The 12007-nt window shown below is 44.3% G+C and overlaps 1 protein-coding gene across 1 annotated transcript in view; it reads right to left on the bottom strand.

Annotated features, from left to right (window-relative positions):
- Nbas (NBAS subunit of NRZ tethering complex) overlaps positions 1-12007 on the bottom strand; it is a 274692-nt gene that overhangs the window by 84800 nt on the left and 177885 nt on the right. The window contains 1 exon segment of the mRNA XM_037198012.1: positions 7566-7676. Coding sequence (XP_037053907.1) covers positions 7566-7676 — 111 coding nt within the window.

The following is a 12007-nucleotide window of genomic DNA, read 5'->3' as shown; positions in this document are numbered from 1 at the left end:
AATAGCCCATTTTAATAACTTCCAGTGAAACAAACTGTTATCTTCTCTTTGGAACAAGAAATCAAATCTTTGCTTAGAAAACAATTCCAAAAGACCTCGCTCAAAAAAAAAAAAAAAAAAAAAAATCCAACAAAACACTATGAAACCATTGTAGACTTTTCTCTAATCTAACTAATAATTACCTTTAAAAATGGTTTCAGTGCTTTTTTTCCTGGACTGAAGTTTAGCTCTGAAGCAGTTTATATTGTGTGTTGCCTCTTTATCTTTCAGGGGCTAACTACTGGAAGGCGTTGGCATTGGTTGTACTTAGTGTACAATGAGTAAAATTATCATGACGGATCCTATGATTAAGATGTTCTGTAATGCCTTCAAGTTGTCAATAACTCAAAATTGATTCAAAGCAGCATGTACTGAAGGGACTTTTATCTGTACAAGAAAACAAATTCATTTAAATACATTTTTCTTTATTTAATCTAAGCCCGAGAGATAATACAGTTCCATTAGCTGACTAAAAGGAGGGAAGAGTGAGAATGAGAGACAAAGGATACTGGGAGAGTCCGAGGGGGCACAGAGGGCAGTAGCAGGGTGACATGAAGCTTACAGGCAGCCCGGAGTACTTTGGCTCTGTGACATCTCTTGGCCTTGATAACTACTCTCTGCAAAAAGTCTTGTTCCTGTTCTCTGAAGCCAAAGCTCAAGCAAAACTTATCTAATTGGAAAGACACAGGAACTGGCCCCAAGTTCGACCTTCCAGATATAGCCCTGTTAATACTCTATAATAAAGCAATGTGTCCATCTGAGAATTTTGCTAGGCACAGTTGAGACACAGAGACTGGGTATTTCCCACACAGACTAATCTCCAAAGCATGAAGATCCCTGAGTCCCAACGAGTGACCCCAGCGAATGGGTGGCTTCAGCACTGGTGACTGTGAGGGGACACATCTATCCTCTGAACCACAGCCACACCTGAGAGGAGGGTCACATGGAGATAGCTAGCACAAGAACGCCTCAGGTAAAACACGGCTAAGTTGACTTTAACTTTTCTAGATTACCTAGGTAGACAGTTGCTGAAAGAATTGATAGTGAGTATCTCAGAGTCTATTTTGTGTAACAATGATATTCAGTGGGTTCCGTTATCAAATATTTTATTATATAAATACAGCGGTAATACTGAAGCCCATGAGTAAGTTTTGTCTCCTTCCCAAGGAGACAATTTGACAATGAAAGGTCAATTTTAACAGATCTACACAACTTCATACTATTTGCATCTTTAACAACATCACCAGTAATACCACAGCAGATGCAGTAGCAGGCATCATCTAGTCAACAGTCATAAGGTCTTGCATCATCACTACTCTCATGGCAATAACTGATATCCACATTGACTTGAAGAGTAATTGCTTAGATGTACTGTAGGGGTCTATAAGGTGAATTTGGTAAATGTAGACTATTTTCAAAATCAACAGTATTAGCCACACTCCCTATATGACAGATACTATGTATAATTCTTTAATTCCATGGCATTTTTTGCAAAACTGCATAAGTCATTTTGCAGAGAAAAAAAACTTCTTGGAGGGTTAAAAGAATTGTATCACGAACATTTTAAACAAGGGACATGCCAGGGTCCTGGCCAGGCTTGCATGAGCCAAAGCAATGCGTCACAGCACCGGGGCTTTACCTGACATAGGGCATACACTGGCCCAAATGTACTGTTTTGATTATATCTATTTCAGGAACTTGTTGGCTAGGTGTGAAAAGGGGAACTTAAGAATCACCCCACATTACTGCTCAACCATAAACCCAAGACCCAGGTAACACTGTGAAGAGGGGACAAAAAGACTGAATCCTTGCTACTGCATATGACAAGGCCATTGCAACCATGGACAAAGAGCAGCAGTGCCTACCTGCACAAACCCCCGCACGTGCACAAAAGGCAAGGAAGAAGGAAGGGTACTGGCGAGGAAGAGGGACCACAGGAACAGGGTTGGGGGAGAAAGGCGATGGGCTGAACAAGAATACATACATGGAACACACACAAAATTGTCAAAGATTCAACCTTTAAAGAATCACAACACAGAAGGAAGAATTGCAGAATGCTTCTGTTTTGGCAATGGTGGAAATCAGTTTTTGTTTCTCTTGGGGTAGTAGATTTATTTTTATGCAAAGTGCAAATCACAGCCCTGGTCAACTTCTCTAGTGCCTTGAGGTGAACAAAGATCAATTTTAAACACTTCGTGGGATCTGTGATCTGGGTATCTACACACAACATTGCACCTCAGGTAACAGGCTAGTGCTGGTTCTGCATTTCTGTTTGTTCTGACTTTCAATGATCTGCATGTCAATGTACTAAACTAAGTTACTTTAAATCTTGGGAGCCTCGTATGAACTGAATTGTCCTTCTCCATCTACTAGCCACTCCAGCACTAATGCCTCTTCTGTACAGGGGCCTCCTAGTGAGGCTGGAAGAACAGGTCAGTATTCAGAATTGTTAGCGTGGCAGCTTGGGCCCAAAGCCTCACTGTGTGAGCAATAGCAACCCTCAGGCATAAATCCTGGGTCTGTTGTTTCATTCAGAACAAAGCAGCTGCATTCATTATAGCTTATTCAGCTCTCCACAGGCACAGCTTACTCTTGCACATCTCTCTACCTGAGATGGAAGGACACCTCCCCAAATGAAATAGGCCAAAAACAGTGCAGCCGATCAAAGTGCTTAAGAACAGACGCCTTAGCCTGTGTGTGCAAAAGGGACAGTACCTAACTCACCAACAAGAAGACAGTTTCGTGCTGTGTACCAGCCAAGAGAAAGCACCAGGGCCGTCACCCCAAGGGCTACAGAGACCGAGAGCAGAGCACGCTATGTTTAATAAGAAGACAGAGATGGAGAGTGTTAGATGTCCAACACGCTGATGTCTGTTCCCAACCTTACTTAGCTCTCCTTGGCTCCCCATGTTCTGCTATGTGGCCTTCCTTTAGCTACAAAACATCAAGAACTCACACTCGCCCAGTCCCCTTGAGATGGAATGAATGTTCGTCCTTCATCACTCTTCAAAGGTGGGCTTTTCTTTCACATGCAAGAGAGCCTTCCCCAACTGTACGGAGTTGTCACTTTATTCACTGCACCTGATATCTTGATGTTTATGTTGGGGAGAGAGGAGAAAGACAGCTCCTAACAAGGTATAAACTCCATGAGATTTCTATCTTGTCTAGTACCTAAAACTCTGTTGAGTGTACAAAGTCACAAAAATATTAACACTTAATGAATAATAATCAGCCAGAAACAATCTCTGGTATTTAAAAATTGTCCCTTGTCTAAAACTCAGAGATGAAAAAGAAGAATTAACAAAAACAACAACAACAGGATTGACCACAATAGCAAACAAAGATCCACCTGGTGATGCAGGCCTTGGAGTTCTGACTTTAATATTCACAACCCTGCAGGTAAGGACAGTGACCACCCCCCACCCCACCCCCTGCACCCCCTCTCTACTCCCCTCACCCTCCCCAATCTACCACCCACCCACTCCTGTGTGCGCACACACACACACACACACACACATATATACTCTGAGAAGACAGTGATTTGCAAGATTAAGATACAAGCTCAAGGCTTGCAGTAGGTAGCTCTGGGCAGTAGCTCTGCATCTTGAAAGGTGATCTTTTTCAAACCCCATACCGCCACACATTCACAGAGTTACTGTCATCTGCAGGGTCCACCAACCTGACTAGGGAAGCCCCAAGGTAAGGCATTACTAAGTCTGCAGTGAGAGCTTTGATTGCAAAGGGAGAGCATGCCACAGCAGCCTCAAGAAGCCAAGAGAACGAGGTTGTCTGCTGGGTGGGAGAGAGTCTATGTACTTGCAACCAGGCAAACACAATGTTTTGCTTAAAACTAGTAATGGGAATAAAAAGGACAGTAAGTGTTGTTTTTGCTCTTCTTGGGGGGTCTGCCACCCAGCTCCCAAATAAATCACTCATGAAGGCTTATTCTTAATTACAAGAGCTTGTCCTTAGCTTCGCTTGTTTCTTACCAGCTTTTCTTAAATTATCCCATCTACTTTTTGTCTCTTGGCTTTTACCTCTCTCTATTTCTGTATATCTTTTTCTTACTCTATTGCTGGTTGGGTAGCTGGGTGGCTGGCCCCTTGCATCCTCCTCCTTCCCTTGCTCCTCCTTTTCTACTCCCAGATTTCTCCTTCTATTTATTTCCCCTGCCTGCCAGCCCCGCCTATCCTTTCTTCTGCCTTGCTATTGGCCAGTCAGCTCTTTATTATAAACCAATCAGGTGTTTTAGACAGGCAAGTAACACAGCTTCACAGAGTTAAACAAATGCACCATGAATAACAGTAACACACCTTAAAATAACATAATACAACAAATAGGGATGAAGGAGATCAAGAAATCAAGTATGAGTGCTTAGGAGGATCAGTTCCCAGATTCAAAGACCATAACTTAAGGAGATTAGGTTTTTACCACTTAATCACTTAAGTTATACTAGTCTTTGCTTGCAGCTCCTGAGAGGGGATAATCTAGTTCATGGACACACACATGGCACACACAGGAACTGGCCTGGCCACCTGGACTGAGGCATGACACCCTCTGCATAACGCTGCTGTACTTGCACCTGTCTGTCACGGTGGTGCTGCAGGTCAAAACCAGCCAGAGGAAGAAGAAGGAGAAGGGGAGGACTGAACTTCATGGGAGGACCAGGGAGACTTTAGGGAATAGGAAACAATACCCTAAAGCCAAGACGAGCACTTCTGTTATTCTACTGGTTAACTCCCCAATGGCACTGGCTTAACTAACAAAATGTTGGACAACTATGGCCGTACTTACAAGGCTGATTTCTAATAACCAGTTAGTGTGTTTGATGAAGTAGTCAGGCAAAGTGCTACCTCCTAAGCAAGAAGAAGACCCAGACAGCACTTGGTAAATCAATATTAAGTGCACTGCCACTCACACGTAATGATGCTAGGAGGTAACGACTTCCTACTTTGTAATTGCTGTACATCTGCATAATCACACTGCTCTCAGGTATAATGATATGCCAGGAACAGCCTTGCCTGCTCCTCAACTGCCTGATAATTTGAAACATATTCAGAGACCAAGGACTCATCCTGCTTGCACAGACAACATCCCTTGTGTGATGTTCAATGAAAGAGAAAAAGATACATAATAAAAATGCCATGGTATATTTTTAAACACCACACATATCACAGAGAATATTTATCTGAACATGTTACTGTGCCTAAGAACTGGTGAATTCAGGACAGCATTCACTATCCATGACACCACTGTCATGGAACACTCTGATAAATGCTCATATGGAGACATTAACATTTCAATGATTAATAGAAATTAAACACACTGAGGTCGTAAAGGCCTTTTGGCCCTTCTGCAGGATTTGACCTTTCAGCTCTCCTCCCATTCTTGGAACACTCTGGACATGGCTTCCTGACAGTAAGACCCTCTTTTCGTGTCTCTTTCCACCACCTAATTCTCTACCAGGACTTGTGGAAGGCCCTCAACATCTGTCCATTTTAGTTAGGTGTCTACTGCTGTGATGAAAAACTATGACCAAAGGCAATTTGGAGAGGAAAGGGTTTGTTTCACTCACAGTTCTACATAATAGTTCATCATCAAAAGCAGTCAGGGCAGAAATGCAAGCAGGGCAGGACCTGGAGGCAGGAGCTGATGCAGAGACCGCGGAGGGGTGCTGCTTACCAGCTTGCTCCCCATGGCTTGCTCAGCCTGCTTTCTTAGAGAACCCAGGACCTCCACCGCAGGAATGGCATCTCTCACAATGGGCTGGGCCCTCTCTCACTGATCATTAATTAAGAAAACACCTTACAGCTGGACCTTACGGAGGCATTTTCTCAATTGAGGTTCCCTGCTTTCAGGTGACTGCAGCTTGTGTTAAGCTGACATAAAAGGAGCCGGACACTCCTCAGGCTTCCCCCCTTTGCTCGTGCGTGTCCCTGCTGAGGCACAGCACAGCACAGAGGCTATCCAGATGCTCGGAGCTCTCTCCTGTGCTCCCTCTCTGGACATCTCCCTCTTGCAACTGCCATCTTGCCCTGTCCTCTTCAGGCACAAGTCACTCCTGCAACCTGCTGACCTCGTAGGGTTCCCTGACTAGTTCAGGGGCTGCCGTGCAGCAGGTGGACCACCGACTTTCCCCTTGCAGGTCCTGTGTTTACTTCCTCCTTGCTGACCCATAGGCTAAGTTCGTAGAATGTATTCCTGCCTCTCCTATGCCTTCAAAGCCCTGTCCACGCTGGGGCCACCTGTCCTGCACGCGATTCCTACACCAGCTCCTCCCCTTACCGTACTACCTTTCTTCCACACACTAACCAAAGAGATCTTATTAAAGTGATACTTAGGTAATCTTCCTGTCACCTTTTATCTCACTCAAATGCTTAAACAGCCCATGATTCTTAGGGAGATGCCAATGGCCCTTTCTAGGGCCTGAAAAAATGGTGCACTTAGGACAGCATTCACCATCTATAACAACATCAATACAGTACAATTTGATAAATGCTTAAAATGTAGATGTTACTATTTCAATGATCAATATAATTTCACAATGCCAAAGTACAGCATGGTCTAGTTCCTACATCTCACCCACATGCATTTTCACTTGTGGCCTAATCACACTGCTTCTCTGCCAGGCCCTCTGACTCATCATGCTCCTAATCTAAGGACTTTTGAGCTTACTAAATCATCTATACCCCAAATGGCTCCCTTCCCTTGGAGTATAGTTGAGCCTGACTGAGTACTGAGATCTCAGCTTGCAACAGTCCATTCTGAATTGCCATAATAAAATACCCAGGGGGAGCGGACTACATCCTAATACAAAGGTTTACTCAGATCACAGATCTAGAAGCTCCAGTCTTTCTTGCTAGCTAGCAGAGTCCTAAGTCTGCACAGAGCACTGCAGGGTGGAGGAAAGGCAGTGCATATGTGTCTCAAACTCTTGTCTCTTCTTATATACTCACCATACTAAATGGGGATGCTCTACTGTGATGACCTATCCAATCCCAGTTGCCTTCCCAAGGTTGATCTAAACAACACAGCAGGATTACATTACCGCTCCTTTAGTATTCTCCAGTGGGATTAAACTTAACAAGGGGGCTACACAAACCAAACCCCAACCATAGCATAGCTCAACTGTGACGCTCTCAGGAAAGCCTTCCCTAACTATTCTACTTTCCTAATTGCACTTTCTATACAGAACATAAAAGTTTTGTTTTCATACTTGCCTAAGTCATTATTCAAATTGTCATCTACCTTCCACTGTAGGCTCCACGCTGCCAAGATACCCACCCTGTCCCCCACTACTAAAACACCACTGCCAACAGATTCTCCGTGAACATATCAATGCACAGGAAGGTGTCTAACTCTCAGAGCTCTGCTGAAAAATGAAAACTTATGGTCTATTTGGGAAAGGCAAACCTGTGCCAAGTCATCCTGGTCTACAATTAAGAGGAACAGTGAAATTGTACTGTTTTAAACTGGAGTCTGAAGAGGCAGGCATGGGCATCAACGTGCATGTCCACTGTACTTACCCACTGTCGCTGAACAGGAACTCCAAATGGGTCATGAAGACTTCCCACTGTGAGATACTGTACCGCTGGGCCAGGGAAAGGGCAATGTTGTACACATTTTCCTCAAGGGTTCTTCAGGAGTGTCCACCGAGCACAGAGAAAGAAAAAAAACCCAAGTCAGCAAAGACAATTCTCTTGGGGACACAGCCGTGTATGGGAGGACTGTGGATTTTGTATTTTTTTTTTTTTACTTTTAAACAGTTTTATTGAGGTAGAATGACATAAAAAATGAGAATATCTTTAAAACAAATAACTTGGCAAATTTTGATACATAGATACATTTGGGACATTTAGCCAATATAGTAGACATTGTTGTCACTCACCAAAGTAACCTGTGTCCTTCTCTAGTCCTTCCTCACCCTACTCCATCTTCTGCTGACCCCCACACCCCACTATTGAATTTTGAGGGACTTCTGGATAGAAGTCTTTTTTTTTTTAATGCCAAATGCTGTTTATTGAAGGAGGGAAGAGGTCTTAAACACAGGCTTACAGCACAATAGGAGAACCCCAGAGGGCAGAAGTTTTATAATCTTGCATCTAAGCTGTTAACGCCCATTATGCAGGATACACAGACAAGGAACTTCTCTTAAGCATTCAGGAGGGTGGAATCCAGCAGGGAATTAGCATAGGGAGGATATCAAGGTCAAGGTCAGCAAGCAAGGCAACACTTACCCAAAACAGGGGCCAGGGCCCTACAGGTCCCCCTTTTACTAAAAAATTAGTTTCTGACTTAGGTTGCATGGGACGTCAGCAGGTCACCTTACCCGTCATGGAGACGCCTGCCCAGGCCACACAGGTGCTCTGTCTTAGGTTGGTGAGCGCCCCCCAGGCATTACCCATCTCTGAATACTCATTACCATACAGGCTCAATCGTGTGTGTGTGTGTGTGTGTGTGTGTGTGTGTGTGTGTGTGTGTGTGTGTGTGGTAGATTTTGTATTTTTTTATTCACATCTCTTGAGAATGCAGTAAAAGGGCTTCCAGCCTCTCTCACAGGACTGCAAGGCAGGTGGACAGGGACCTGTTTGCCAGTGGCTTCCCCGTCAAGGGTAATTCTGACCCCAGGAGCCACCCGACCATGTGAGGAAACATTCTAACTGTAACAAATGGGGCGGGATTCGTGGTCAGAAACCATGTATGATACTGAATATCCCACAAAGCATAGGATAGCCTTCCCCAGGACAGGACTACCCAGTCAAACTGCAATAGTGCTGAAGAATAAACAGTAAGAATTCTGCTTTAGACTCTGTAGCCCACAGTGACATTTGAAAAGCATGGAAGTAGTCTGTAAAAATGTCTTCTGTTTGTTTTCTGCATTGTCAGGTGTGAAGCTGTTTCAGTCATAAAAACAAGCAAGATGTTACTGGAATGCACAGCCGAATAGGGAATGAGACACGAAATTGGTAATTAGGTTTTTAGAATTCTAAACTATTGTGATAGTTGGGATGAAGAGCAATCCATTTGAACGGAAGGATGAAGAAGCAGCACACATTATCTAAGCATAAGTGTCAGCAGGCCAGTCAGAGAGACTCTGATAAACGGACAAGCAGATCATACACAAGGGCAGCGCACAATCCTCAACCCAATGAAACCTGCACGTCTCTGGAGCCAACAAAGATCTGGTGGAAGGTAAGCCAGGAAATGGCATCACCAGAGAAAGGGATGTGAAGAATGCCAAGAAAATGGTTCAGAGAAGAAACATTAAGGTTGCTGCAGGGACCCTGCTTCCAAAGGCAGAGAAAAAGAGACTGGAATTCTTGCATGGAAGGGTCTTGGTACAACCACAGCAGCAGCAGCAAGGGAATCTGTTCCTGTGAGCAGGGCCAGGATTACATCTCCAGCTAAGTTAGTCACAGCAGTTGTGTGTTTCTTTAGCCAGAGGCCGGCAAATGCTCTCTGGAAAGGGCCCTTAGGAAGCATTGTGGCTTTGCTGCTGTGCAGTGTCTGTGCCCGCCTTCTTTTGTATTCTTTTGGGATTCTAGTTTCTCTATAAACTTTTAAAAGTGTTTTCTCAAAGGCTACAGAAGAGAACTATTCAGTGCTATAAAAGTACGTCAACCCATCGAGTATGAACTGTCAGTTGAACATTTGTGTGTGTGTGTGTGGGGGGGGGGGTGACAGTAGTCACACGTAGTACACATGTGGAGTTCCAAGGACAACCGCAGTGCTCAGTCCCCAGGTTCCTTCTACCTTTGAGGCAGGCAAGGTCTCTCCCTGGCCTGGGTCTTTGCCACAGAGCTAAGGGCAGCTGGTCCCCAAGCTTCCAGGGACCTGTCTATCTTTACCTCCCTTTCACCATCTCTGGGACTGTAGAGAATGTCACCGTGTCCAGCTTTTTACACAGGCTCTGGGGACTCCAATGCCGGTCCTCAAGCTCCCAAGGCAAGCCCTTCAGCGACGGGGCTAGCACTCCAGCCCTGCACCGGTGTCTTAGAACTTCATGAGGGTGGGAAGGAAGGAAATTACGTTATACCCTCTTCAGAGTCCCCAGCCTTCCCAGAGACACGCAGACAAAGTTAGACATAAGCAGCAGCAAAGCCTGCCTTACGACAGTCAAGGGGTGAGAGGTACGGCCACACTGTGCGTAAGTAGAGATGGAGGGGCACAAATCAGGAGAGAGTCCTTCTCAACACCGCTAGACACTGGGATTTCCACCAAAGTAGAACGGCAAAGCTCAAACCCCACTGAAACTATGAGGCATTTTAAACAAGCCATCCAAAGACTGCAGTGTATTTTTCTAAGCAATGGAATATAGAAGAATCTATTAGATATTTATCAAAAAGCATATATTTATCCTTGAGGACATACTTCAAATAGCATATGCTGGCTGCAAACTTAGACAAAAATTCCAGGAAAATGTAAGTAATAATCTAAGGTACCCCTCACCTCACAGTTCTATATTCTGCATAACAATCCCCTCATATGAAAACAACATGACAGTGAGGATTTCAAACTGGCTCTAGAATAGGAAGGCCAGGCTCAAGCTCTGGCCACGCGACCTTGAACAACTCCTTACAACCCTGTGTCTCGGGTTCTTCCTCCAGAAGCAAGGAAGCTGGGCTTTGCACCATCTCAGGACACCGTCAAAGCTGACATGAATGACTCTGAAGCTGACCTTCCAGGAGAAAGGGTAAGAGGAAGAGACTTCTTCACTGAGACGGCACTGACTGCCTTTCTCCACTGCCTTTCCTTCGACTCCCCCTACCCTGCATAGGTCCAGCCCTCAGACCTCAGGGAAAATTCAGATGCCTCCAAGAGTGAAGAGGTCGAGGCCAATATAGTCACCAGAGAATGACTTCAGTTCATTTTCACAGGGATTTAAAGGATAATATTGAATCATAATATACCATTACCACAATTAAAGCCATTTTTGTTATTTCAAAGTAACTTCTCAGGAGACATGAATAACCATCCTATCAGTGTACACACAATTCAACCAAAGTTTCAAGACTACAGTACTAACCTTCAAAGCCCACTAGCGCATCTCTGAGAATAGAAACTACATAGGGCATACCATGTCGTGGTAGAGATGTGACATTTTTAAAATGTGACAGACCCAGATTAAGATCAAACTTCTACATTTTATCAGCCATGTAAACTTAGGCCAGTGACCATCCCTAAGCAGCAATTTTTTCATTTAATAAATGCAGATAAGAACACTTTGCTATCACAGGACTGTCTATGGGATGGGGGACTTTAGATAAAGTTTGCAGAGCACCACACATAACACTTTGGGTGTGCTCCATGGTGAATACTCAATGGTTGTGTAGAGGTGTTAAAATCAATTTCTACTATTAACCACGTGGGTGACCATCTTCTCAGGACAGTAAGCACTACTCACTTGATCTAAGCTACCGAAACCCAGCACGTCAGCAATGAAACACAAGGGAATGAACTCCTTTCCTCCATTCCCATAGAGCCAGTCTTCAACCAGGCTTAAGGTGAACCACCTTCTCACACAGGGCCTGCTCATCAGTGAGGAGACTCAGCTAAATAAAGGCGTGTTTTTCTGGAAACTAGGATAGAGGCACCTGGCCCTATACTTGATCTTCTGAAATGAGGGCAATTGCATCTGTCATAGTTAGGGTTTCTATTGCTGTGAAGAAACATTATGACCATGGCAACTCTTATAAAAAAAAAAAAAAAAAAAACATTTAATTGGGCCACCTTACATCTTCAGAGACTTAGTCCATTATCATCATGGGGCAACATGGTGGCGTGCAGGCAGACATGGTGCTGGAGAAGTAACCAAGTGTCCCTACATCTTGACTTGCAAGCAACAGGAAGTGATCCAAGACACTAGGTATGGCTTGAGCACATGAGATCTCAAAGCCTATTTCCACAGTGGCACACTTGCTCCAACAAGGCCATACCCACTCCAACAAAGCCATACCTCCTAATAGTG

The sequence above is a fragment of the Peromyscus leucopus genome, chromosome 22 (genome assembly GCF_004664715.2).
Source record: "Peromyscus leucopus breed LL Stock chromosome 22, UCI_PerLeu_2.1, whole genome shotgun sequence".
NCBI classification, from domain to species: Eukaryota; Metazoa; Chordata; class Mammalia; order Rodentia; family Cricetidae; genus Peromyscus; species Peromyscus leucopus.
This window is presented reverse-complemented; position numbering and strand designations above follow the sequence as displayed.